This window comes from Rousettus aegyptiacus, unplaced genomic scaffold (genome assembly GCF_014176215.1).
Source record: "Rousettus aegyptiacus isolate mRouAeg1 unplaced genomic scaffold, mRouAeg1.p scaffold_m13_p_13, whole genome shotgun sequence".
Classification (NCBI taxonomy): domain Eukaryota; kingdom Metazoa; phylum Chordata; class Mammalia; order Chiroptera; family Pteropodidae; genus Rousettus; species Rousettus aegyptiacus.
The window spans coordinates 13,752,961-13,780,385 of record NW_023416288.1 but is presented as its reverse complement, the minus strand read 5'-3'; the positions used below and the strand labels follow the sequence as shown (position 1 = coordinate 13,780,385).

Below are 27,425 nucleotides of genomic sequence, written 5' to 3'. Positions count from 1 at the left end.
TTTTATGATTCCAAACTAAATCATTATTTTTTAAGATATTTATAAGCCTTTCAAAAGTGTGGCATCAAATTACTGGGTAGGTAGGTATGGTCAGGAATGAATGAGTGTGGATGTAGGTTTGTGAGGGTGTGTCTGTGTGTTTAAAGTAAAGGAGTGATAGAGAAAAGTGAAGAGGAGACAAACAGGATGAACCTCCATCAAAAACACCTCTCTATTTTACTGATTTATATTTTATGTGTAAGATATAAGCCCTTTATTAAAGATGTTGCCATTTGCCTTTAATTTTGTTAATGGTAGGGTTTTGTTCATGTGACAATGCTTATTTATTCATTTTAATTAACGGGGGTCTACTGTTACTGTTCACTAAAAAATATTACAATATATACATAAGGAAAATTCAAGAAAAAAAGGCCCATAAACTCAACACCTAGGGATAACCACATTTACAACTCAGTCTACGATCCAGATCTATAGACAGATTGCTCATGACATCATTGAACATCATTATACACTTCTCTATTTATAGCTGTAAATACCCTCATATCCTATTAATAGTATAAATTGGCTATATAAATCCTGTGAGGCAATTTACAATAACTATCAGTAATTTCAAAAACCTCACCCCACTAAGTCTAGTTTTAAGAATATGTCTAAGAAAACAGTCCAGAATGTAAGCAAAATTTTAACTATGATATTATTTCAGCATTGTATGTAATAATAAAAATTTGCAAACAATTGAATAATATGGCAATGATCAGTAAAAGTATAAAATGATCATACTACACTTGAATACTCTGTGGCCATCAAAAATGGTGTTGAATTAGAACAGTTCATGAAAAGATGTTCACTCAATATATTAGGTTAAAAAGCAAGCTACAAAAAGTATACATAGGATGATCCTATTTTTAGGCATAGAAAACAGCCTGGAAAGAAATGCCAAAACATTTACAAGGATTTTCTCTGGATAGTAGGCAATTTTTCTTTCTTCTTTTCATTTGTATTTTACAAATTTTAATACACGTGTATTATTTTATTTTTAAAACCTACCACCTATCTTATTAAAGATTAATTTCAGGTTAAAAAAAAAGGTGATTCTGTTACAGTTATAAAACAGATTCTGTTTTAGTTAGTTGTAAGAGGTCTTCCACATCTGATGGACAGGAGTTTAAATGGGGCATAATGATGATTTTAAAGCTTAGAAACTCTTCAAAGAAGGCTGAACTGTGAAGCAGGGACTTTGAACAGTCACAGAGCACAAGAGGGAAACTTAAGGGCCTGTGATAGCTGCTTCCAGGACCTGGAAAATAAGAACAGAAAGGAGCATTTGAGTGTCCTGAAGAAAAACTTTTGAAGTTTTATCTAGATGTGTTTAAAATCCCATTACATGCTACCTTTGGTTTTCCAGTCAATATCAAGTCCATGGCCTGGACCCAGATAGAGCTCTCTAAATCTTTGAGTTCAAAGGACACCCTCCCACCCTCTAGGCTACAGCTAGTGGTGTGTTGGTAAATTTTTAACAAAGTTCTCTACGAAGGAAAAAAAAAAATTTTACATGTACATATATATACACACGAGATCATTATAAATTTTACTGATGTAAAAGATGTGTAGCACACAATCTATAAATAATAATAAAATATACAATACTTTTTATTGTCAATTTCATATAGCCAATTGAGTCTCACAGAATGCTTTTATTGATTTTTGCCAAACTTTTCTATCCAGAGCCAATCTATGGCTGGAATTCGACTATGATCTGACAAATGGAGTTGCATACCAATCCACTAACATTTTCCCAATAAATTTATTGTCAAATCTGCTATGTGATTTACTGTTAAATACTGCTAATCCTCAAAAGTATTTTCAACAGACTGAAACTTATTTCAGTTTCAGGACAATGTTTTCTTTTCAGCTTTTTGTGTAACTGCAGGGATTAGAACATTGTTTATTATACATTATTATCTACAGTCCTGAAAATCATTTGAATCAAGTTCATGTTTTAAAATTAAACTTACACAACACAGTATTTTTTCATAGCTGGTTATAGTGAAATTAATTCTGCATTAGGCCAGTAAATTGTTCTAATGAACCAAAATAATTGAAAATGCTGGAACAATGTTTCCTCAACAGTCTGTGCAATTCACAATGTAATAGCTGTAAACACAACACACTTTAAACTTTAACCTACGTTATTAATATTTCCTCCAACATGTCAACTCCATGTCGACTAGACAAGCAACAAAACAATAAATCAATCTCTTATTTATAAGTACAAGTTGATTTCCATTGTGCGAATACTCATACCACAGTCAATTGCGAGCTACTAAAATGGCATGACTGGGTCTGGTGTTGGGGATTAATGTCCAAGCAGTAAGTATTCCGTTACGTAGTATCAGTGCAGAAAAATAATTAAGAAATGATGCATTTTGAGTATTTGTTATCTTTGTTTTCGGTAAGTTAAAAAATGTAATTTATAATATTGATAGTGTTAAACAATGGGCTGGCTAGCAAAATTCCTGAAAATTTGCTCTTAATAGCCAGCTCCACTGGCACAGAGCACATATCTGTAAATCTTCAGAAATTTCTGATAGAGGCAATAATTCCAATGGAATGTCAAATATTGAGATGTTTATGTGTTTAATACTGTTGCTATTGGCTGCTGGCTGCCTTACCTAAGGTAATTCTTTCCAACATTGAAACATACATATTTCAGATAAGGCCTTTGGAGCCTATGGGAAAGGCGCCTACACTATTAAATGTGTTTATAGTTGGTTACTGTTTGCCAAGGATCAAAAGGGCAATGTGATTAATCTGCTACTATAGTTTATACTTCTTGCTTTTTCTGTTTGGCCGCCCTGCAAGGACACACTCCTCTAAGAATCAATAGCTTCTGCTTCTAAGACTTCGCCTCAAGATGCAGGTAAATAAAAGATACATATGTAATGTTAGTTCTATAACAACTCAAATGTTCTAAATCTACTGTCAAAAAATAAGAAAGTTTTTAATCTTTGCAATTCTATTAACTCATTTTGCAGGCTGAGAATATATGTCAAGTTTATTTTTTTATAAAATAGTTAAATGCTCTGTGAGGGGCAAAAATTTAAGTATGAACTGTAAAAATAAATATGGTAAAGAAAATTATTTAGAAATTAACAAATACGGTAAAGAAAATTATTTTTAAATGGAAAACTGTGTTCTCAATCATGAGATTTTAAAGAGTATATGGAAATGATGACTGAATTTCCCCATTGAGACTCTTAGTATAAACTCATAGAATGTTAAGCTCTCTACATAGCTTCAGCTTCTTAGAGAATTTAGTTCCTCTAAATTTCTCTCAGCCACCAAGAAAAGTTTTCCTTTTTTTCCTTTTGCTCTGAGAAAAATGGATCTAATTTAAAGTTACTCCTCTCATTTTAATAAAATGTCCACAATACGAAGTCTTCATAAAATAGTAATTCTAAAGCATGTAATATAATTGAAGATAAAATAGTTAGACTGAGATAGTTAGATTGATTTGCCCATAAAGAGTCTAACATACTTGATAAACCATTGCCTGTCAGTGCAAAATAAACTAAGTTTGCATACAACATTAAAATATAGCATAACTGAGCCTTTGCTTACCACAATAGCAATATCACAATTTGTATTTTCCAAACAAAATAGTGAAATGAGAATCGAACCAGATTCCTTTCTCAGCTTTGCCACCGACTTCCCACTATATAAAAACAGGCAAGTAACTCCCTGAAAAAAATTATATAAAGTAAGAGACACTTTCCTGTTAATTAAGAAATTCCCAAATTCCCAATTTACAAATTATTGACATGTATAAGCTTCGAACAAGTTTGGCTTTCTGAAAATAGCTATTCTCCTTGGTGTCTGGGAGTCAAAAAATTGTCATTTTTCCTTCCCCAGAGCTCTAGTTTAAAATTTTTCTGCTATTTTTCTTCCTCCCCAATGTCACCCCCAACACACACCATATTAATAGAACTGATAGAGACTATATCCCTTTCTCTCCCCACCAATCCTGGCTTTTTACTTCACCTCTGGTTCTGGGTAGACTTTGTGACATTAGGACTGGCAGGACAAAGGGACTGAAATGCGAGTAGGCAGAAAACAAGCCTAAGTGAGTCATCCATACCTCACTCTGTCCCGGCTCCAGGATTGGTTGTCTTCAGACGAACACTGAGGGCTTTGAAGAGCCTTTGAAGGCCTGCACAGAAACCAGTCATAAAGTGACTTTCACACAATACACCCTATGTTGCAAATATCCCGCTCCATAACCCAGACTCTGTTAGATTTGGAGATACCTTGTAACACACTACTAGTCCGGTGCCCTTAGAAACATGCATCCTCAGGCAAGGCTGATGCTGAGCGCAGGTGATGTTCTACCTGGAAACACAGCTCCCAATATCCAGTATTTCCCAAACATGGTGATGGCTACAAGTACAAGTTGCAGAGACCCCACAATCAGTGTGAGCCTCAGGGAGGGCTGATTAGAGACAGTTCCTAATTATAGCATTCATTTTTCGATGTCCCTTTACCCATGAATATTTACACAGTTTGTCAAAAAACTAATTGCCTATCCTAAAACCAATCATTATAATGAGTAATAATAGAGCTAAGGAGGTGTCCATTATTTTAAACGATTATGTAAATGTAGTATTCTGATTTCTGAAAAACATTCTATGAGAAATAAAAGGGAAATCCCCCAAGTTCTGATCCAAGGGAATTGCAGAACCATAGAAGAGTCTTGAGAGGACACCGTGAATATGAGAAAAGATTTTAAGTCAGAAAATGAGTACTTAGTCAAGTATTACTGCTATTAGCCTGGTGACCTAAAACAAATCACAGGGCTTCAGCTTCTTCATTTTGCAAAGTGGGCATAATCTTAGTGTTATGGCTGTGACTGGGGTAAAGTTAAGAGACTATTAGAAAACACTGTGTAGTCTACAGAGCATTATTTCATCCAATCCTTTACTGAAAGTGTAACCCTGCCCTTCAGCATCCCTTATAGCCTTTGCTTCATCACCTCCAGTGATGGGGAGTTCATCTCTAATTGGCCATTTTCAACAGCTCTAATTGCTACAAAATTACATGTATATTATATATAAACTACACATCCATAGATCATATATACTCACATGTACATGCATACACACACACACACACACACACACACACACACACACACATCCTCCAAAATCTGCTTCCTGGTTAATCTCGATCCTTCCTCCTGGCTAAGAGCTTCACTAAAAAAAGGAGGGGATCAATAAAAACTTGTCCCATAGCCAAAAGGCTATTTAAATTTCAATTAAATTAATTTTTAGTAAATTTATTAAAGTGACATTGGTTAATAAAATCAAATAGATTTTAAGTGTACAATTCTGTAATACATAATCTGTATATTGCAGTGTGTTCACTACCCCAAGTCAAATCTCCTTTCATTACTATCTATTTGATCCCCCTTTACCTTTATCTATTCTCCCCCACCCCCTTATTATCTGAGTCCATGAGTCTCTGTCTTGTTCATTTGTTGCTTTCAGTTTTATATTCCACATGAGTGAAATCATATGGTTCTTAACTTTTTCTAACTTATTTCACTTAGCATGGTAATTTCAAGATCCATCCATGTTATCACAAATGACAGCATTTCTTCTTTTCTTATGATTAATATTTTAAAAAATCAACTGGAAAGGAAAAAATATTTCAATTAAATTAATTTTTTAGCTCATTTCACCTGCTTATAGCCACATGTTATTAGTGACTACTGTATTGGATGGCGCAGATATAGAATATTTCCAGTATGATAGAGAGTTCTATTGGCCAGCAGATATAAAATATTTCCAGTATGATAGAAAGTCCTATTGGCCAGCTGTGGTTCATTATTTATTATTACCTACTATGTGCCAGGAACCCATTTAATATTTTACATGCAATTAAGGTAATATACAAATTAGAATTAAAAGAAAGTTGAGACTTCAATCTGTAAAGTGTCATTGTTCATTTCTTCCTGAGATATTAGACCTGTAATTAATTCACCTGCAGAAATGGTGAAATAGAGGCAGTTACTTAGCTAGATTATTCCTTTCACCACACTTCTGAATGAGGAAGTTCAGTCTAGATACTACACATTGTACTTCATGTTAACTTTTCTCCAGGGACAAAGAGAGAGTCCACACTGCATTTTGTCTTGAAAACATAAGTAGAGATGGATTGAGGAGATCATACCACAAAAGAACACTATCTTCACTGAGAGTCACATTCAGATAATGCCACCACCTTGATTGGAAGAGTGAAATATTTACATTGGGCTAGGTCAGCCCTTCAAGAGTTTGAGCTGCTCAGTTGCCTTCTCCCAGGCTCGATTTCTTCATCTTCTTTATAAAACAACATGACTGAGAAAGAGGAGCAGAAAGATTTCTGTGATCCCAACGACTTCTCCAAATGACTAGGATCCATATGCTCTCTCCAAATCTCCTATAGCTTTTTCCGTAACTTACAATGCTGCCACAACCCTCAATCACTGTGGTATGGCTGAGTAACCACTGCAGTCTTTTGCTAGGACTTAGTAAATTGTCAGGACATATAACACAGTATTCTAGTTCCCAGGATGTCTGTATCAGTTAGGAATCCCTCTTCTGACTAGTGTATACACCTTAGGGGTTCTGTTGCTGGGTTTCTTTAAATGGCTTGAGGAATGCAGTGTCCGTACCTAGGATTCTGTGATTTGAAGGTATGAGTTTTTATTCCACTGGAGTTTTTATTTGGTTAAAAATTAAAATAGAAAGAGTGGGTTCTATTCTTCTAGGTTATATTTAGGAATGAAGGAAATATGTATTACTCTAGGAAGGTTTGTGTGGTCTTGCTCAAGGCTGACACCTATGACCTTTGGAGAGTATTCTGTCTCTAGGATTATTTTGCTGCAGGCCCTCCTCTGCCCTAATTCCCCAAGAAGTAGTATAATGAAGAAAGAAATATGAGCTTGGTTTATTATATTTGTAGTTTCCTTATATTTTAAAACACCCATACGTTAGAGTTAGGTAAATCTGGGGTTGAAGACCTGGTGTGTCACATTGGGGAAGTTACTTAAGCCTCGATTTCCTCATCTATAAAATGTGAGGAATTGCATCTCCTTTTGAAAGTGATGTTTTTTCAGTACAATACCATAAGGAAGTATCTACAACACTGAGCACATACAACAACTTTGTAAAGTTCCTAATTTCTCTCAGTCTCCACCTTCACCCCTTCAACTGGAATGAACATCAGAACCATAAAAGTAAATTGCCTGTATTCACTTGTTTTTGTAAAGTTCTTATTCCTGAATTTTTAGGTTTGACAATACTCAGCCTATGAAAAAAGAAATCCATGTTACATTTATAAACATTTAAAAGCTAGCTCTGCAGCCAGCTTTGTCATTGTGTATGTCCTCTGGCTATTACTACATAGGGCAAGACACACAAGTCAGGTTTCAGAGTTATTTTGGCCATTTTACTAGACAACGGTGAAGACTCTGAAGAAGTCTGAAGATTCCATATATAGGATCCTTTCCTTGGGAGGTCAAAATCCCTTAGCATGACTCAGCCACCACTACCCATAAGCTTTATCTTAAAATAAGAAGCTTGGAGGGGTTTTAGCATTGGTTGGCAAACTGCTACTCAAGGGCCAAATCTGTCCCACTTCCTGTTTCATACATCAGGAAGCTAAGAATAATATCAACATGTTTTAATTGTTGAAAATAATAATGTTTCATTACATATGTTAACTATATGAAATTCCGATTTCAGTGTCCATAAATAAAGTTGTATTGGGATAGAGTCATACCCACTCATTTGTGTATTGTCTAGGGATGCTTGCATGCTACAGTGGCCGAATTGAATAGTTGCTACAGAGACTATCCGGACCATGAAGCCTAATATATTTCCTATCTGGCTCTTTACAAAGTTTCCTGCTCCCTGGTATAGAGCACAGAAATGTAGAGCCAGACAGCCTAGCAGCATAGGTCAGCTCTGTGTTGCTTCCACTTGGGTAAGTTCTCTCAGCTCCTGTTTCCCCAACCATATAATGAGGATGATAATAGTATCTATCTCATAGGGTTTTATGAGGATTAAGCAAATATGTAAATTTGTGCTTAGAAGAGGGTCTGGTACATATTAAGTACTATTTATGTGTCTGTTGTTATTATTAGTTGCCACAATTTTTCTATAAACTAAAGGAGCAGTAGCTTACCAACCAATTTGTTGGCAATAACTGTACGAATTTCATTTGCAGCACTCCATTAATTCTTTAGCAGTGGGGAAGTAGAAAGATGTCTAGTCAATTGAAATGACAATTAGCATAATTGCTTATCCACAAAGCTAATTCTGCATTATTTATATGCCATATACTTCTTTCAAATTTGATTCTTGAAAGAACTTACATTTAACTTTGAGTTCAGCCTTCACTATCTATTCCTTATAGTTGGTTACCTCTTTCTGAAAAAATAAACTTCAAAACAGAGGCCAAGGAACAGAATAGAGAGCTCACAAATAAATTCACACACATACAATCAACTGATCTTCAACCAGAGTGCCAAAATTACACAGTGGAGAAAGGAAGGTCTCTTAACAAATGGTACTGAGAAAACTGGATATCCATACGCAGAAGAATGAAATTGCACCCTTATCTTACACCTTATGCAAAAATCAACTCAAAATGAATTCAAGACAGGAAAATAAACAATGGAATGAAAAGGCAACCTATGAAATGGTAGAAAATATTCGCAAACCATATACCTGAAAAGGAGTTAGTCTCCAAAGTATATAAGGAACACCTGCAACTTAACAGAGAAAAAAAACTAAGTAATAACCTGTTTAAAAAATGGACTAAGGACTTAGATGTTTTTCCAAAGAAGACATACAAATGGCCAACAGATATATTAAAAAGGGCTCAAAATCACTAATTATCATGGAAATGCAAATCGAAGTCAAAATGAGATATCACCTAACACCTGGCAGAATGGTTATTTTATATATATATATACCAGACAATAAGTGTTCACAAGTTCGTGGAGAAATTGGAACTCTTGCACACTGTTGATGGGAATGTGAAATGATGCAGCCACTATGAAAAACAGTATGGAGTTTCCTTAAAAATTGAAAACATTTTTCAGCAATCCCACTTCTGGATATATATCCAAAAGAATTTGAAAACAAGGCCTCAAAGAGGTATTTGCACACTCATGTTCACTGCAGCATCATTCATAATAACCAAGATGTGGAAGCAACTCAAATGTCCACCATTAAATGAATGAATTTTAAAATGTGGCATAAACACACAATGGAATGTTTATGCCACAAACATAAAAAAAGGGAAATCCTATCTTATGCTATAACATGGATAAACTTCAAGAACATTATGCTAAGTGAAATAAGCCAATGATAAAGACAAATACTGCATGATTCCACTTTTATGAGGATCTAAAGTAGTCAAATTTATAGAAACAGAAAATAGAAAGTGGCTGGACTTAGGAGGAAATGGGGAATTGTTCAATGGGTATGAGTTTCTAAAATCTGCTTCTAAAAATCTGCTTCTAAAGATCTGCTATACAACACTATGCATATAGTTAACAATACTGTACACTTAAAAATTTGTTAAGAGGGTGTACCTCATGCTGTGTTCTTACCACAAAACAAAAAGGAAAAGAAAAAACCCCACAGAGACCAAAGTACTCATAAAATGTCTAATTTACCTCGAAAATTGCTATAGCACTTGAAAACAGTAGTCTACTTTCTGAACCAAATACAAAATAGGAAACACATAGTTTATTTGATATGAGACAACAGAGACTATTAGAATTTGTTTTCAGGACTTTCATTTTTGGAATTCCGGTACCCAAAAAGAGGATTTGGAGGGAAGTTATACATAAGAGAAAAACAATGACCCTAGTAAGAACCTCACCCAGGAATGGAACACTGTCCACCATGGCGAACAAACACAGTACCACAGTCAGCAGACACTCCAACTTTGTTCAACGTTGATGACTCTAAATTTTTCTATGCAACCCCACAGCAAATACTGTGAATTTTGCTCACTAATGCATTTCTAAAAACGTTAAAATTTGCAAAAATTCTGCGTGATTGAAATTACACGAATCGAAATCCAACAAGAAATCTTACATCCGAATAGCTTCAGACTGCTCAACTGGGTGAAAAAGAAACTTGTGAAACAAAGAAAACGACTTCCTGAATCACCTAAGTTCCAACATCTCACCTTACTGAATATTTACCAGCACACTTTGCTTGCTCTAAACCTTAAAAAGTTTAAAAAGTATAAAAAGTAGATGAGTCCTTTTGGAAGGTTTATTTTGTCTCATCCATATACTAATTCAAACAACTCAATTGCGAAGAACGACCTGAACAGAGCTGGCCTGCCCAGTAAATTCCCTCGGTCTCCACGCCCCGCCCCACCCCCCAGGCCTTATCCAGATACGCCCAGCTTAACCAGGAAATGGCAACGCCCCCTAGAAAGGAAACACGCAACTTGTTCAGTGAAATGTGCGACCGCAAGCCACCCGCTGCCTGGCACACAGTTCCCTAAGTGTATTCCTGTTTTCCAAGGGCGCTTTCATATTTTGATCTTTCGTCGCCTCCTTCACCCACAGGCATCTACGAGGGGCCCTAATGCACTTAGCCACTCCCCCGGTCGGTCCTGTCCAATAAAGTTGTTTAAAATTAAAAAAAAAAAAAAGTCAGAAAATAGTCAAGTAGGAAGATAAAAGGAATTCCCGGGGCCTGAATTGATGTTGGATTGTGCCATTCGTTCTGAAGGGCGGGACGTTCCATTTGTGAATTAATTCTCAGTTCTTAAGTCACTTACCGGACTTTCGATGATGCACGGCCTCAGCAAAGAAAACACAAAGAAAGGGCTGGGCGCAGGCGGGGCCCGCGGCGGGGCCGGAGACGGGTGCGGGCGGCGGCTCGCGGGCGCGTCTCCCCCGGCCCCCGGCCCGCGTGGTCCGCTCCGAGGCGGGCCCTGCGGGCAGGCGGGCAGGGAGGCCGGGCGCGCAGGGCGGCGGCGCACTCTGCACCATGGCGTACCCCGGACACCCTGGCGCCGGCGGCGGCTACTACCCAGGCGGGGTAAGTGCTGCCTGCGCTGGTCCCCGGCCCAGGCGCGACCCTTGGACACTGCGGACGCCGAGAGACTACACTTGGCGACTCCGCTGGGTGGCTCCCCGGGCGCCTCCCGTCCCCAGCTTCTCCCTGTGGCTGCCTCGCCCCAGGCCCCGGCCATTCAGCCTTTCTCTGGCTTTTTCCTTCTCTCTGCCCCTTCTTGTCTCCCCACTGGTGGCCGCGCGGGGTTCAGGTGCGGGTGGATTGCGACCCCAGAAGCCCACCCTGTGACTCCCGGATACGCGGCGTGAGATGGTACAAATTGGGTGTTGGCTTCCCTTCGGTGTTTCCCGTAACAGCAAGAGCCATTTTAATCTAGAATGGTCCCGGAGATCCACCCCTCCCTTTAAAATAAAGGGGAAAAAAGGTCAGGGAGAAGCCGCCAGAGTAAAAGTTCCCCGGGAAGAAGAACCCCTTGCCCGGCGTCTGGGATGCGCGTTGTCGTGGAAACTGTTTCCAGGAAGAATATTCCCTCGCGGCAAAGTAGCCAGCCGGAAACACCCTTTACCCACCCTGGCTACACCTGTCTCAAAACTTTTGGAAATACCATAAACGCTATAAAAAAAAAATGTAAGCCCTACTCTTAAATTGCTTGCCTAGGTTGCGTTTAGCTCAGTAATCTGGGTTTTTTATGCTGCTTCACATATGCAACTGTCAGTGTTGAGACAATTCATTTTGGTCCAAGCCGCCAATTTTTAAATTTGTAGTGGGAATGGAAGAAAGGGATAGTGTGATTGCAGTTAGAGCGTGCGTGGTGGTGGAGAGGGAAATGAAATAAAGGTCAGGCAATTGTCTGGCTTTGCACAATGGCACTCTGTGATGAAAGAATAAAACTTGGTTCAGTGGGGTAATGCTGAATTTGTGCTTCCTATTTTACAGTATGGAGGGGCTCCTGGAGGGCCTGCGTTTCCCGGGCAAACTCAGGATCCGCTGTATGGTTACTTTGCTGCAGTAGCTGGACAGGTGAGCTTTTCCCTTTAATATTAAAGAATGGTCAGAGTCTACATTTCTATTGACCTCTGTTATAGTGGCACAGAAAAACGACCCTTCCTCTGGAAAATAATCCCTTCTGCAAAAGAAAAAGAAGGAAATTTTTAGTCAGTTACTTATTTCTGAATATTCAGAACAAATTAGGACAAAGTGTTGCTGGGGTTTATGTTACTTAAATTCAGAAGTAAACTTGTGATTGAATTAGGGTCATAATGGACAGAATATTAATATGCTTTAAGATCTGTGAGGTAGAACGATGTCTTTAGAAATGTGAATTGTCAGGGGCTAGGGTGGTTTCCAGAGAAGAAATTCCATATCTGGTAAACGTAAACCCCTGTTCTTACAACTTAAAGACATGTTCTAGTAATTCTGTAGCTAGATTTTAATGGACACTTTCTTTGGGTTGAATTTGACTGTTAATCAGTCACCCCCTTAGGATATAGATATTTATGGTAAAAATCCACCAGCTTCAAAATAAGAAAGTTACTACGCTTTTCTTACTATCAAGAAGTTAATCTTGTGAACAGTTTCACTTTGATGCAGATGCTGTTACTAGGTCAGTTCTTCTGTGTCCTTATTAAGTTTTGTGGCCTGTTGTCCCAAAGAGAGGATTAAGGTCTGCTCCCCAAAACCTTTCAGTTCTCTGCATTCTGAGTTGTATGACACGTGCAGGTGTACATTGAGGGAGGGCATGTCCCTAGCTCACACAGTCACTATGTATGGTAAATACACTGTTGATATAAACTCTGACGTGTCCAAAGGGAATATTTGCTCATATGGATTCAACTTAGCTTTGTTTTGATCAAAAGCTAGAAGTAACACAACCTTAATGTGAAAATGCTACAGAATGTTTTGGGATAAAAACCTAAGACCACATTTTAGAATAGCACTCTAAGAAATACAGTTTGAGAAACTGAGTGGAAAATTGAGTCTAAAACTGAAAGAGCTTCCCTTGTAGTATCTGCTTAATCTGTTAATGATCTGTATCTTTGAAACCACAAGATACAGCAAAGCTCAAGACTCATTCTTAGATTGCTTGTGCCTCCAGCCCTGTAAGTGACCCCACCTGCTTAGCTTTCAGCAGCCCTGGCCCATATCAGCATATCCATCATCTTTCAAATTGTTGATCCTGCTCTTTATTTCTAACTTATAATACCCTTAGACTTCAGGATTTAGATATTTTATTTTAAAATCTCTAAAAATAACATATCTAGTTCTGACCTAGAATAGGCATTGGGAACCTCTATCTTCTGGATGTATATATAGTTGTCTGAAAAAACTATTTCACAAAGGTCTATCTCTGTTTGAACTAAGCTTTTTATTTACTGATGTCAGTTGTGTACCTTCCTGCTTGTCCTTCCCACCCCCAACAAGCTAGAAAGATTGTAAACAACTATATAAAATTATTTTAAAATGTTTAACTTTGGCAGTTTCTTAGTTCAGAGTAAGAGAAGACAAAGACAGACATTATTTTTATTCATTAAAAAATATGTATCCGTGGAAGAAACTGAATTCACGTTAGTGTCTTCTTAAAAGGGGAACCTTATGCTTGAGAATGTTTATGCCAAATTAATTCAGAAATTTAGAAGAAATGATGAAAAGATATTGGTAATACTAAAGTATAGGTGTAAGCAGCTTTCTAACTGTTAATTCTTATGATTATTTAAAATAGTGTGTGAAATTGAATGCCCACTTAGATATTAAGAAATATTTTTTATGGCCTCAATTATCCATTTTTGGAAGAGGATGTGACAATTTGTCTTTCTTTCATTATGGAAGTACGATGAGGAAAAGAATGCCTATTTGGGGAAGATATTCCTTTAAAAAAAGTCATGCATGCTAATAATCATTTTCTTGGTTATTATGCTACATCGAATACTGAAAATAAACTAAGAATGAGAAGTACAAGTTACTATTATGATTCCTATTCCTATTTTTTTCCAAAAGGATGGGCAAATAGATGCTGATGAATTGCAGAGATGCCTGACACAGTCAGGCATTGCTGGAGGATACAAACGTAAGTCGACAGTCCCAGAGTTTCTCTAGTACTCTTGAATTTTCTAGTTGAATTGTTACTTGTGATTACAGACTTCACGGAAACTGAGCTTTTCTGATCCAGCAACATTTAGAATTTCAATAACTAAATTCGGTTTATTATTTCAAAATGTGAATTTGAAAACAGTTCTTAATAAGTCATTGTTTTGGGTGAGTTTCTTAGATTAGGGTTCCATGTGTCTGGAATCCTTCGAAGCAGAGATAGTTGCTGTGGCCTTCTTAACACAGGACGAGTTAAGGTGCTGAGGTAAAACTTCCAGGTCAGGTTTCATTAATGATAGGAGTGTCAGTGAAAGAATGTCCAATCTATAGAAAAGTCTTCTAAGAGTTTATTTGAGCCAGAATTTTGAGGACATGCCCAGAAGCAAAATCTCAACAGATTGAGAAAACACTCTGGAGAATGGCAATTTTGCAGTTCCTTTTATGTATTTTGAATCAAAGGAGAAAACGTAAGGAAGGTGCATGAAATCCATTGGTAGTAGATTAAGGGGGTGAGAGAAAGCAAAGCAGGGAGATTGCTAGGATTGGATAAAAGACAAAATGGAGAAACACTTCTTTTACATTAGTGGGAATAGGATTGTTAATAATTAACATTTATAGGCCATAGAAAGGTTATGCAGGGAACAAGATAACTTCTGTGGTCTCATGCACTAGTCTTATGCTCTGGTGCCTGTGGTTGTGCCATGGAGGGATCTAGGGAAGAAAATTACTCTGACATTTCAAAGATATGCTGTTCTAGATGCATAATAATGGACAGGGCTCACGTAAGGTAAAGATTGACCTTTACTAAGGAAGATACAGGCTTGGGACAGGACTACCCGCCATGGCGTGTCTGGTTAGGAATTTATGATGAGACCATTCTGTGTGGTTACTTTTGGTCACTGAACTTGTCAGGCTTGCCATGTGGCCCCTCAATAGCTTGTGAGGTTCGTTAAATCGCCCCTTTTTCATTCACAATAGCTAACACTTACTGCTGTTTGCCAGGGCCCTACTTCGTCCCAAGCCTGGTGGCACTTAGGACTCTGAGCGGCTAGCCCTGTGCACTTGGTCCTGAGTGTCCTTCCCTGCACTCCTAGTTCTGAATGGCTAGTCCTGTCTCCCACCTCTAGACCTCAAGGAGCCAGTTGTGCACTCCTGGTCTCTGAGCATCTGCTGGCAACATGAATGCTTACCATGACATCCCCCAGGTCTTTCCTCTTTTCTTAAAAGAGAATGTGTGGGCTAAATAGGATAGGTCCTTCCTAATTTCTAAACTCTTTATACTTGCCCCGCCCCCCACATACCCCTTAGTCCCTCACAGACTGGATCTGCTGCCTTATACTTCAACTCCTACACCGCCTTCCTGCCTTTTGAGCTCTCTGCATGAGCTACAGACAGGGAACCACTGAATAGATGCCGCATCCTGGCGGGGCTTCTCATCATCCACACACACACACCACACGCCTCTTTTCAAACCAGATCTTAACCATGACTGATATCCAGAGTAGAAAATAGTGTTTAACTGAAGTGCTTTAGCTGCCAACTTTTTTGCCAGTTGTTAATTAAGGCAGAATATCACATCAAAGCCTCAGTTTCCCCTTAAACCGAATTAAAATGCTCAAACTAAAATTCACTTTTGAAGATTTATCGTGGCATTTTTTGACTGTCTGGCATAGTTATTAACTCTCTTTTTAAACTAGCTCTCTTTTAAAACTCTAGTCTAAAAAAAAGAAGCACTTTCTAGATAGGAGAGTTTTGATTATTGTAGGCAGTACACTTAAATTGTTACTTGTTAACCTCAAGCAGTTGGGGCTAGTGGACAAAGAAGGTCTCGGAGTGGGGTATACAAAAGTGAGCTATGTCACAACACACACTATTATTCTACACTCTTTCAGTAGAAGAGGTGTGGTAGGTTTTAAAATCTGGCTAACAAAATGAGTTCTACATCCTTGGAGAGCAGTCCTTTTAAATTTCTTTTAAGAAAGCCACACTTAGTGACGGCTTTAGATCATTGAGCCAAAGAGGAAAATATTTCCTGAGTCATCAGGACCATGTGATTGAATTAATTTGCTTACTGTCATCTGGTGGTGGAGGCTGTAATGAACCACAAAAGCATTGTTTTTGAGAGATATCAGGGTGAGTTTTGTAATAACAGAAATTATACGTTAGTGGGTCTTGTAAACAGAGCTTTCAAACCAAAATAGCACAGATAAGGGGCAGGGGTAGGTACTCCAGGCCTGTACATACAGGCACCTTCTTAACCAGTTTAAAAAGAAACTCATACCTAGAGTTGGAGTGGGTGAGGGCAGTTGCTCTAGTCTATAAAACAGTAATTCAGCTCTCTTTTCCTTCAGTGTAGTTGTTTCTCTGTGGCACAGTTGAAAGAAACAACTGGAGGTACGGCTTTCCTCTAGGTCTGTTACATTGTGGATTTCTACTAGAATAAAAGATGTTTGAGGCATTCTAGTAAAATGAACAAAAGAAAGTAAAATTGTAGCAAAGATTATTTTGAAATTATTTAAAATAGAATTAGCATTAAGCTGTTTCTGGGGGGAAAATACAAGTAAAATTAAGCAAGTATTTCCTTACCCACACTTATTAGACTTGAGCATTCTAGTTCTTTAGAACTGTCTGGAATGGTGAATTTTCTGTTTCTTCATTGCTGGTTTCATTCTCTCCCTTTTAAATTCTCACACACAAAAAAATGACCAGATTTCTTTTCTTTCTGACACATAGTTTGAACCTGTCACTGTCCTCTAAAAAGTCTGAGTAGTTCCTTGGTGCCTACAAAACAAAAGCTAAATAGCTTAAATGAGAATTTAAGATCCTCTATAATGTAGCCTCATTAAAAGGTATTTTCTCCCACTTCCTTTGCCTGCCCTGGACTTTCTTGTTTCTCTGCTTAAGCTGGTCCCTAGCTCTATTTGACTGTCACCAAATGTCCCTCATCTTTCTGTCATTCACGGCTGGGCTTAAAGGCTATTTCTAGGAAGTCTTTTTCTTTCTCCCTTCTAGAAAGGAGCCTCTAACTCCTCAATCCCTCCTAGTACTTTCAGTGCCTCTATTTTAGTTTACTGCGCTCTCCCTTGGCTAGAGTTGTATGTGTCTGACTTACCTTTCCCTTAGACTGTCACCGAGGGCGGGACCCAGTTTCACTTTTGTTATCTCCAATGTTTTTGGTATCTGGATCCCTGCACATAATAAGTACGTAATAGGCATTTGTCGAATTAATGAATATGGAAGATTTTCTAAAATGGACAAATCATAGTCTTATATTCTTATTGGTGTTTTGACAAGAGATTATACATGTACGTATCAGTTAAAATCAGATTTTGTTTAAAAAACGTATCCTCTCTAGACTTTGAGAGGAGTACACAGCTTTCTGCAGAGGGTTGAGAGAATGCAGTCTCATCTGCTCATTCACTTGTCCAACCAACATTTTTTTTTTTAACACCTACAGCACCTGGTATTTGTGGTGGTCTCCCATCCAAGTACTAATCCAGCCCAACCCTGCTTAGCTTCTGAGATCAGAAAAGATCAGGCACATTCAGGGTGGCATGGCGGTAGACCCAACACGTTTTTAATTGACACCCATCATGTGGTAGGTACTATGTGCCACCACGAACAGTGCTTGTAAGACATTGTGAAAAGCACATCGTGAAGTATAGAGGCTGTAGGATCACCTAGCAGGGGCACATAACCCAAATAGAGGTGAGGAGGCTGAAACAGGCAAAGTTCCAGGCATGTACAAGAGACCTAGAGATGAGAGGGAGCATGGTTCAGTCCAAGAATTGAGAAATTCTCGTGAAGATAGCATATGGGGGTTGAATGAAGAGTAGAAAACTAGCTGGACTTAGAAAATGTGTGTATGACCTTATGTGCCAATTAAGGTGTTTGGGCTTTATCCTGAGAGCAATGGAACACTGCTGCTGGGTTTTACATGGAGGACCATATACTACCCTGGCTGTAGGATAAAGACCAAATTGGGGGCTTGAGTGTGGGAGACATAGGGAGTCAGGGATACCTGTTAGGTGGCCATTGGAGTTGGACAGCTGAGAAATGCCAGGGAAGTAACAGTGGGACTGCAAGTGGATGGATCCCAAAGCTGTCTAGACGGTAGTTGAATATCAGGGGAGAGGGAATTGTCACCGCCAGATTCCTGGCTCATGTGACTGAGTGGGGATGGTGGTGCCATTCATAGAACCAGGTGACGGGGAAGCCGTCTGCTACACAACCCCTCAAAAACCTTGATAAGCCAAACATAATTGGTTGCACCCTGTGGTTGTCAGGCCTTCTAGAGCAGTGGCTCTTAAACTTTAGCAGCCTCAGCATCACCTGGAAGGCTCACTGAAACTTAGGTTGCTGGGCTCTGCACTAGAGTTTCTCACTCTGGAGGTCTAGGGTAAGACCTGAGAATTTGTTCTTGAACACGTTTCCTGATGATGCTGGTCCAGATTATATAAATATATATCTCCTGGGGATCTTGTTAAAATGTACATTCTGATTTTTTGGTGTTGATTAAGGACTGGGATCTGCAGTTCTAACCAGTTCCCCAGTGATACTAACATGGCTGGTCTAGGACTCACACTTTGTGTAGAACAGTGGTCTTACCTTTGGCCGTTCACTAGAATCATTTGAGAAGCCTTAAAAAAAGACTGCTCTCTGGGTCCCACACTTGGAGGTTCCAATTTAATTGTTCTATAGTGATGGTGACTATCCTTAACAATACTTATTGTATACTTGAAAGTTGCTAAGAGTAAATCTTAAAAGCTCTCTCACACACACACAAAGTTAACTGTGAGATGATGGGTATGTTAACTATATTACTGTAATCATTTTGCAATATATGCACAAATCATTACATTGTACACCTTACACTTACATAATGTTGTATGTCAATTCTTTCTCAATAAAACTGGAAAAAATAATAGTTATTGTGTAGTGCAGCCCAGGTATCAGGATCTTTTGAAGCTTTTGGGTGCTTCTCATAAGCACTCAAGATTGAGAAGTACTGGTCTAGACTAGAGAGACTTCATACCTCTATAGAACTTAAAAGTCAGAATGAAAAGTTGACCAACTCTTTCTCAAAAGTGTTGGAAAGTGTTGTGTCCTCTCACCTCAGAGAATTGTATCCAATGGAGAGTGAAGGACCAAAATAGAAATATTCTCCAATCTTTTATTTCAGGTTCCAGGATATGCCAAAATATATTAAAAGTGGAAAACCTGTAGTTTGTGCTGTTTGGAGACATTAAGTAATAACATTTAACTTCGTTGTGTTTTAAATTCAATTCGGTTAGAGATAAAAATGAATCTAGTAAGAGCTATCGAAAATGTCAGTTCTGTGTGCAGTTTTATAAGCTTGCAGAATTTACACTGTTTTGCCCACATCACACTTGTTACTTCTGACTTGTAGCCTCAGAGTTTCTTTGTACCTATATAATATCTCCTCAAAGTCACTGATTCCCATTAACATAATATAAGATGCAAGGAGTTCTTAGTCATTTGCCAATATTTAGGTAGATTATCAGTAGGTTGTTAGCCAATAAGTATATTCTATTGGTTGTCTAAGTATGGAAATGCCTTCCTAACACCTTTGAACTATAAGTAAATTGAAAGGGCTTCTGAACAGTGTCCATCACTGAGTTGTTCATTACTCCAGGGAGCTCTCATTTAATACAATTCTGGTGAGTGTTTTTTTTATCCGATTTCATATATAAGCTTACTGTATATGAAAAGAAGTCATAGGATATTTGAGGTAGGTGGGTACTATTCAGTGCCTGCCAAAGGGAAAAGAAAAAAAATGATTAGACAAAGAACTAGCAAACCAGCTATTTATAGTCAGTTATGAACAAAGTACCCCTATCTTTCCAGTCACCATGGTGGATATAATACACTGTGGTTCATTATGGTGAACCAGACTCACTATATTACAGTTTCGAAGGCAGAATGTATGTAACATTTTTAAAAGACTGTATTTATAGAAAATTTTAAGTCTATCCAAGAATAGAGATAATTATACAGTGAACTTCTCTGTACTCCTCATTCTGCTTCAACAATTATCAATGTATTGCCATTCTTGTTTCATCTATAATAACCCTGCCTGGAGAAAATTCCAGATATCTTAACATTTATTATACCTACAAATAACTTCAGTGTATACTTTTCGAAAAGATAAGGACACTTTTTTCTCTAACTTCAAAACCATGATCACACCTAAAAATTTTAAAAGGCATTATGCAGTACTTTTTAAAAGATTTCTATAAAGTTGTTAAAATCAAACTTTGGGTTCTAAAAGAAATCCTTTCTGGAAAAAAATATATTTCAAAGCTCCATAAAATTTAGTTCTATAAAAATTGTGTAGCATATAAAAACAAAAGTGTATAAGTAATCACATTGCTAATTAATTAGAATTAATTAGCTAATGTAATGAATTTTTGAAATTGTACTAATATTTTGTGTACTTTCTTGAATTAACAGCTTTTAACCTGGAGACTTGTCGGCTTATGGTTTCAATGCTGGATGTATCCTTGGTTGCTGACTAGAGTATTTTTTGACAAAAATTTCTTCCTAAAGGAATTCATATAAAATACTCAGTAAACACGGTGACACAAATGACCACAAAGAAGTTTTCTGAAATCATTAGCTTTAAAGATAGAATTTGGTGTGAAAAAGGAAGAAAGCTTAGAAGAAAGGAAGAAAGCTTGGTTATTTGAGAATTAAAGGAAGCCACTAGGGAAGGAGAACATATAGAAATCTGAGTCGTCAGGAAAGCTGTTTTGCTTGAATAGTGATTGTTCAGCATGACTCACACCTGACCGTCAAGCAGTAAATTTTTCACAGCACAGTTGTTGGACTTGGTATAGTTAGTACTGACCTATAGGGCCTGGGCGGGCTTACCAAGGGAGCATTAGGCCAAAGAGGACCTAGGACAGAAGCGTAAACTGTATAGTCTGGGACACCCAGAAAGTGCAGCCCAGGTCCATTTCACATGTGGCTCACAATGGCCATCTTAGTTCCTTGTAATCATATCACATAGATTATCTTTTTCCCCTACAAAGAAAATATATAAATATATACTCAGATCTTTTTCTCCATGGGCCCTTTTTATTACATTACTAGACTGTCTTTTTACTATATCATACCAAGAAGAACATATAACATTTTTAACCTTTTTAGTAGAAAGAACATTAAATTTTCTTATCCCTGATATTTACTCATTAGAAAATGTTACCCTCCTCTCTTCCCCCCGCCCCACAAAGAGAAAGCTCTAATCCTTAATTACATTCAGAGAGATATGTCAGGCACAATGGGTTTCAGTGAATTTAAAGAACTCTGGTCTGTACTAAACGGCTGGAGACAGCACTTCATCAGCTTTGACAGCGACAAGAGTGGAACAGTGGATCCTCAAGAACTTCAGAAGGCCCTGACGACAATGGGTGGGTATGGCCAACTGTTCATTGGTAGAAGTAACTTTTAATTTCTAAACCTAAGTGCTACACAAAGGCAGTTCCTGTCTTCTAAAAGTGTGTGCTCATAATTAAAATGAGTATTCTGTCTTAAAAAATTATGCTTGATTATTTTAATCCTCTTTTGTAACCCTTTATTTTTTTTTGTCGGATGATTTTTCTTCCTTTCAGGATTTCGGTTGAGTCCCCAGGCCGTCAATTCAATTGCAAAACGATACAGCACCAATGGAAAGATCACCTTCGATGATTACATAGCCTGTTGTGTCAAACTACGAGCTCTAACAGGTGTGTTCTTTTAAGACAATATTATCTCCATAGACCAAGAAACCACAGTTTTTATGACATTTCATTTCTCAGTGCTTCTTAGCTTTTATTGTCCCAATCTTTTTTTCTAACTTCAGTGGCTTTTTAACATTTCTTTTGAGCATATTTAGCAGAATTATTCCTTTTTTCCCCCAGAATTTCTTTCAGAATTAGTGAGTAATCTACTGTTAAAATAATCCTAACTAAATTCTACTAAATGTTCCAAAATATAACAAACTAATTTTTTGATCAGAGTATGAGCAATATTCTGTGATTTCTCTCTAGAATGCAAAATATTTGAAAAGCGAAAATTTTCATTTATAGTTCTCTTTCCTAATGCCTCCTGTTGGAGATTTAAAATGATGGTCATCTATTTCAGGTGTAATTCTTAAATGAGGTGATATGAGTAATTTCCACTTTTCCATTCCCTCTATTTCTTCTGTATATCTTTCCTTACTCTATTCCTTTCTTTTCTTTTTACTCTTTTTAATATCTGGTTTTATAAATTTTTTTGCATCTTAACAAAATTTGAAGGCAAATATATATATTTTTTTTAATAAAAGTAAATCCTTTTCAATAGGACAGAGCTCAATGGGTAGAATATTTTATTGCAGCCCGTTTTTCCTATTAGGGACTCATCCATCTATTCCTTAATTAATATTTACATTATTAAGAAGTTTGAAATTCTTGCTTTCATCACCATTAAGCAATGTCCTCGGAAGTTGCACCACTTTTACTGACTTGAGATAAGGTGTTTTCTTCCAGCTCCACACCGAAAAAGACAACTGGCCAACTTCCTCACATTATATTACTTTGTTGCATATTAAATCTCATATTCATACAGTTGGCTTCTTTGATCTGTTCTTTGAATCCAATGCCAAAATAATTATTGTGAGTTCACACAAGATGTATAAAAAAACATAAACTTTATTGTGGTGTTTTACAGACAGTTTTCGAAGACGGGATACTGGTCAGCAAGGTGTTGTGAATTTCCCATATGATGATGTAAGTTTCAATAAATTCAAACTGAGTAGATAAATAAAATGTACGCCAAATGTACATCTCTTTTAAAGTTAGCTCTTAAGAGCATTATCAGGATGCAAGAGAGTACTCGAGGCATAAATGATGAGAAGTTACCATTCAACATTTATTAATTTCATTTGTTATTCATCTTATCCATAGACCACTGTTTGCTTTGCATTAAAAGACCTGGGTGAAAGCCCAGCTTGTCCCACTCAGCTGGGTCACTTAGGCAGGTTTCTGCGTTGCTCTGAGACTATTTGAGGAAAGAGAAAGTAGTAATAATGCCTTTTTGACTGGGATACTATGAGGTTTTTATCAGAAAGGTCCTTGAAAAATACCATGCAGATGTTGTATCTGCTCTTGCCTTTGATAAACAAATCATTTCAGAGATTGAGAAGTAATTTTAACATCTCAAAGCTGTACTTGGCTCAATCATGTACATCAGGTAGAAACTTAAGTCATAATTTAAAACTATGTATTTACTAAATAGCCACACTAAATGAGGTAAGATAAGGCCATGTAACCAGTGTAAAGGTAACTAAGAGCCATCTTTGATGGCATTAGCTGAATATACTTAGCAAAGTCGTTTCCATTTTTCACTCAGCCATTGATTTAAAAAATCACTTTTAGAATTGAAATCACTGAATATTCTAAAATATTTCTCCATTACCAAATATAAAGATGCACATGCATTCAGTATAGCAGCTACGTGTACACGTAGACAAGCTTCTCATCAGGTTTGTTTTTTCTGCTTAAATATGTGTTCTCTTTAATGTGCAACTTCTCAGGTGACAATCCCATCATTGTTTCCAAGGATGGGGAGGTAGCCTGTGGAGTGGAAAGTGCACAGGCCTTGGTCTGAGATGGAGCCACTTACGAGATATCTAAACATCTCGACCCTTAGTTTCTTGTTTCCTGAAATGGGAGAATCAGCGTGGCCTTGCAGGAGTGCTGCAAGGGTTTGCAGTGTACAGTGCCTCATTGGTGTTGGAAGAGTGAAAAAGAAAATTGTTAGAAAAAGTGGTCTAGTGATCGATGTGTGTTTAGTGGCAAAACAAGAAACATTTCAGAGCACACATTGACGCTTCTAAATTGGGGTTTCTGGATTGGAGAAGGGTCAGATAGATATCTTGTTTCGGTAAATACATATACTTGCATGCTAAAATTTAATTAAGTGTATTTTAAGAGAATAAACTAAAGGAGCTCTGTTAGGGTAATGGGGAGATCCTGTGCAGTTTGGAAGTCCCCACATGATATGACAGTATGAACTCAACTTTTTGTATTTGGGTAGGTACCTTTGACCATGCCTATTGATAGAGTCTTAGATATTATTTGAAATTTAAATAACTCTTTATCCTTTGGAGTAAGATCTGCTTCCTGTAAGAAACTATGATTTTGTTAGACTGCTTCCCTCAAAAACTGTAATTTTGTTAGACTGCTTCCCTCAAAAATGAACCTTTCTGTACATCACTCTTACTTTATAAAGGATTTTTTAAAATCTGTAATTCAAATTAGAATATGAAAATGTAAGCTGCCTAAATAAGCGAGGGTGCATTCGGTGTAACTAACACTGACTTTTCTCTTTCAGTTCATTCAGTGTGTCATGAGTGTTTAAATCAAGAGGAAGCTGTATGAATACAATCGACATTCCAGCTTTAGTTCTCTTTTGTCCTTTCTCCTTGCCTTCATAATGTGTGTAAACTTGCATTGCCACTTTTCCTTAACAGCTCTTGTTAAGGTTTATTACTTTATGTACATCTGAAGTTTTGTTTTCAATTTAGGTAATAAATTCTTTGAAATTTTATTAATATTTAAGATCAGGCCTCTTACGCCATTTAGAATTTTCTTGAGCCATTGTCATACGCCTTATTTTTTTGCTAAACCTCTTTAATGTAAACTTAAGTGTGCAAAATGTTTAAGGCACATTATATATATATATCTGTCATTGTAGGACACTAAAACATTTTCATCAGGCTACAGCTGTTGTCATTCCTCTCCCAGAAGGGCTTTCGCCTGGTATTGAAAGTCTTATGTATGAAGTAGCCTTATCATGTAAAATGGTTTAGACCTACTTGGATGTGCAAAAAAAAAAACGTGCAAATCCATGTCATGGTTCACCTTAGTGGAAACTTGCACAGGCTTTAAGGCTTACAGACCTTTTGATGGCCATATGAATGGACAGGGAACATGAGTGATTATTTTCTGCCTCTTGGAAACCTATTGAATAATTTGGTAAACACTGTCACCAAGATCTTTGTTATCATTCATGTAAACCTTTGCCAACAGTGCTTAAAAAGCTTGTACTGTGTATAAAAGAGCTTAACTGTGTATAAAGAAAATTGATAGAAAAAGACTACGGGAATATATGAAAATATAAACTGGTTATTTTTGGCTAAGAGGGTTCTAGGAGATTTTCATTTCCTTTATACATTTCAGTATTTTCCAAGTTTTCTATAATATGTGTGCTTTCCTTTTAAAATCAGATGTTAATTTTTTTTTAAATATTGATATTTCCATTTGGATATGCCACGTATTCACACTTACATTTAAAAATATATACAACAAAAGGACTGGAAAGAGTGCACCAAAATGTCGGTGTGACTGCCGCTGGAAGTCAGGATCGTGAGTTTATTTTCTTCCTTCCTACTACTTTTCCACACGTTCTCTAATAAGCAACGATTACACTTATAATGGAAGTCTTTTTAAAAACAATTTTTAAACCATGTGCTTTTAAGTAGGATCTGAATTCTCATGCCTCTTACTAAATATGTGGTTTGATCATTTTAGATAATCTCAGAGCCTCAGTTTCCCTGTCTTTAAAAAAAGAGATAATTATTACCTCCTAGGGTAGATCTGAACATGAACAAGTGTGTTGGTGTAATAGGTACCAATAATGTTTCTGTTTCTTAAATTTAAAGCTGGTCTGGTTTGTGCTTTTTTTTTTGCGAGAGCTTAACAGATAAAATAATGAAATTAGCCTATTTTTTTCCCCGCCAGCAGAACACCTGTCTAATTGTAAGGCACAATGCAAGGCTTACCATTCTGATGATCAATCGGTTGGCAACCAATGAAAATAAAACATTTCTAAGCATCTTTAGCCTCATTTTACTAATGATTTTTTTCAAATATTGCTAATATATATTTATTTCATAAATATTTATTCAACCCTAACGTATGTCTTTATGTCAAGAAGTCACACCTGGGTTACATATCAGAATGTGAGGCAAGCCTGCTTTATATTATGTCGTGGGTCTAGGTTTTATTCCACATATATTATCTGTCAGGCCACAAAGTCAGCTTGAGCCTGAGCTGTCCAGAAAAGGGCCAAAGCGAGAGCTCAGAGGACCAGGAGGCAGAGCACTCACCCTCAGAGTCACAGTGTCTGCTCTTCTTCAAACTCACCAGAATCCTCTTAGGAAGTCATAGTTTAAGGAAAGGATTATTTCCTAGATCACTGTAAAGCGGTAAGGAAGAGGGCCTTTGCTGACCTGAGGTTATGGGCCATAATTGAACCATCCTTCTTTGATGAGTCCCAAGGTGTGCTACACCAGCCATGGTTCCGAATTTGCTTTTGGTTAAGTGCTAAGGTATGATAAAACCATGTCTCTGGAAATAATTCAGTTTTAATTATTGATACCTTGTAGCAAGTCTCCTTATCACCACCACTTCTACTTTCACTTTGTTTCCAAAAGCATGGAGCCTAGTCAGTATGTCACTGCAGTTAGGAAGTTTCCTTCCCCTTGATAAATTTGACATATCCATCCCTTTCTTCAGTTACAGCCAAAGTCTTCATTACAAGTAAATCTTGTGTTGCCTTATTTCTGTTTTATGTTGGGTTCTGTGTTCCTTCCAGTGCAGATTCACCTCCTTCTTTAAAACTTTCTTAGTCTGTTTTTCCTAAAGCATATAGTTGGAGTAGGTATACAGCTAAGCTCAAACTTGAATACTTCAGTCATTCAGAGGATTAGGTTCCTCAAATCACCTCAACTCAAGATTTAATTTTGGAGTTGTCTGCTTTAGTCTCATGTTTCCACAGATTCACAAGTTATGAAGTACTTAGAACCCTTTTCAAGCACTTCCATGGGAGAGGCCTGGTGCTTCCCTGGGGGTGACTGGCATAGATATGCAGCGCAGGGTCTTACATAATCACAGCTCTCACTCCCGCTGAGCCAAGGCGGAGTTCAGGCCCCCACTCTGCACGATGTTCCAGGTGGTATTGTCCCCCCACGTGATGGCATGTGAGCTAAAACAAGCCTGTCTGGACTAGATTTTACTCAGCTGAGTGTGTTACTCTTTCACTGTTCATCGTAATGAACTATTATGTATTATATGCCTAGAATACTATAAATACAAGAAATGGAGCTATATATATGTGATCACTGTTTTTTTTACTCATAATAGACATACACTTAGTCAACGAATTCTGTTTTTCTCACATATAACTACTTTTTCCCTCAGC

The 27,425-nt window shown here is 37.4% G+C and overlaps 1 protein-coding gene, 1 long non-coding RNA gene and 1 pseudogene across 4 annotated transcripts; 1 reads left to right on the top strand and 2 right to left on the bottom strand.

The window, feature by feature from the left end:
• Positions 1-11,005, bottom strand: LOC107512449. Of its 3 annotated transcripts, XR_004953892.1 has the most exons (5): positions 10,519-10,829; positions 4,308-4,437; positions 4,139-4,210; positions 3,622-3,741; positions 1-1,297 (listed from the first exon to the last, which is right to left on the bottom strand). It is a non-coding gene; the product is annotated as an uncharacterized LOC107512449 (long non-coding RNA). The 3 variants fall into 3 exon arrangements; XR_004953891.1 differs by lacking the exon at positions 3,622-3,741; XR_004953890.1 differs by lacking the exons at positions 3,622-3,741; positions 4,308-4,437; positions 10,519-10,829 and adding an exon at positions 10,855-11,005.
• SRI (sorcin) lies at positions 10,966-26,063 on the top strand. The gene is made up of 8 exons (XM_016147997.2): positions 10,966-11,117; positions 12,030-12,113; positions 14,088-14,157; positions 20,652-20,695; positions 21,463-21,610; positions 21,812-21,925; positions 22,890-22,948; positions 24,555-26,063. The coding sequence occupies exons 1-8, from the start codon at positions 11,067-11,069 to the stop codon at positions 24,579-24,581; spliced, it is 597 nt and encodes a 198-aa protein (XP_016003483.1). The 5' UTR covers positions 10,966-11,066; the 3' UTR covers positions 24,582-26,063.
• LOC118611125 lies at positions 17,626-17,743 on the bottom strand (annotated as a pseudogene).
• Positions 26,064-27,425: the final 1,362 nt, after the last annotated feature.

What these genes read in the sequence shown, in the direction of transcription:
- SRI (XM_016147997.2), top strand. Translation starts at nt 11,067, where the DNA reads ATGGCGTACCCCGGACACCCTGGCGCCGGCGGCGGCTACTACCCAGGC. An exon ending in TTATGGTTTCAATGCTGGAT is followed by an intron (nt 20,696 to 21,462) that starts GTATCCTTGGTT and finishes AATTACATTCAG; the next exon opens with AGAGATATGTCAGGCACAAT. An exon ending in TGAATTTCCCATATGATGAT is followed by an intron (nt 22,949 to 24,554) that starts GTAAGTTTCAAT and finishes TTTCTCTTTCAG; the next exon opens with TTCATTCAGTGTGTCATGAG.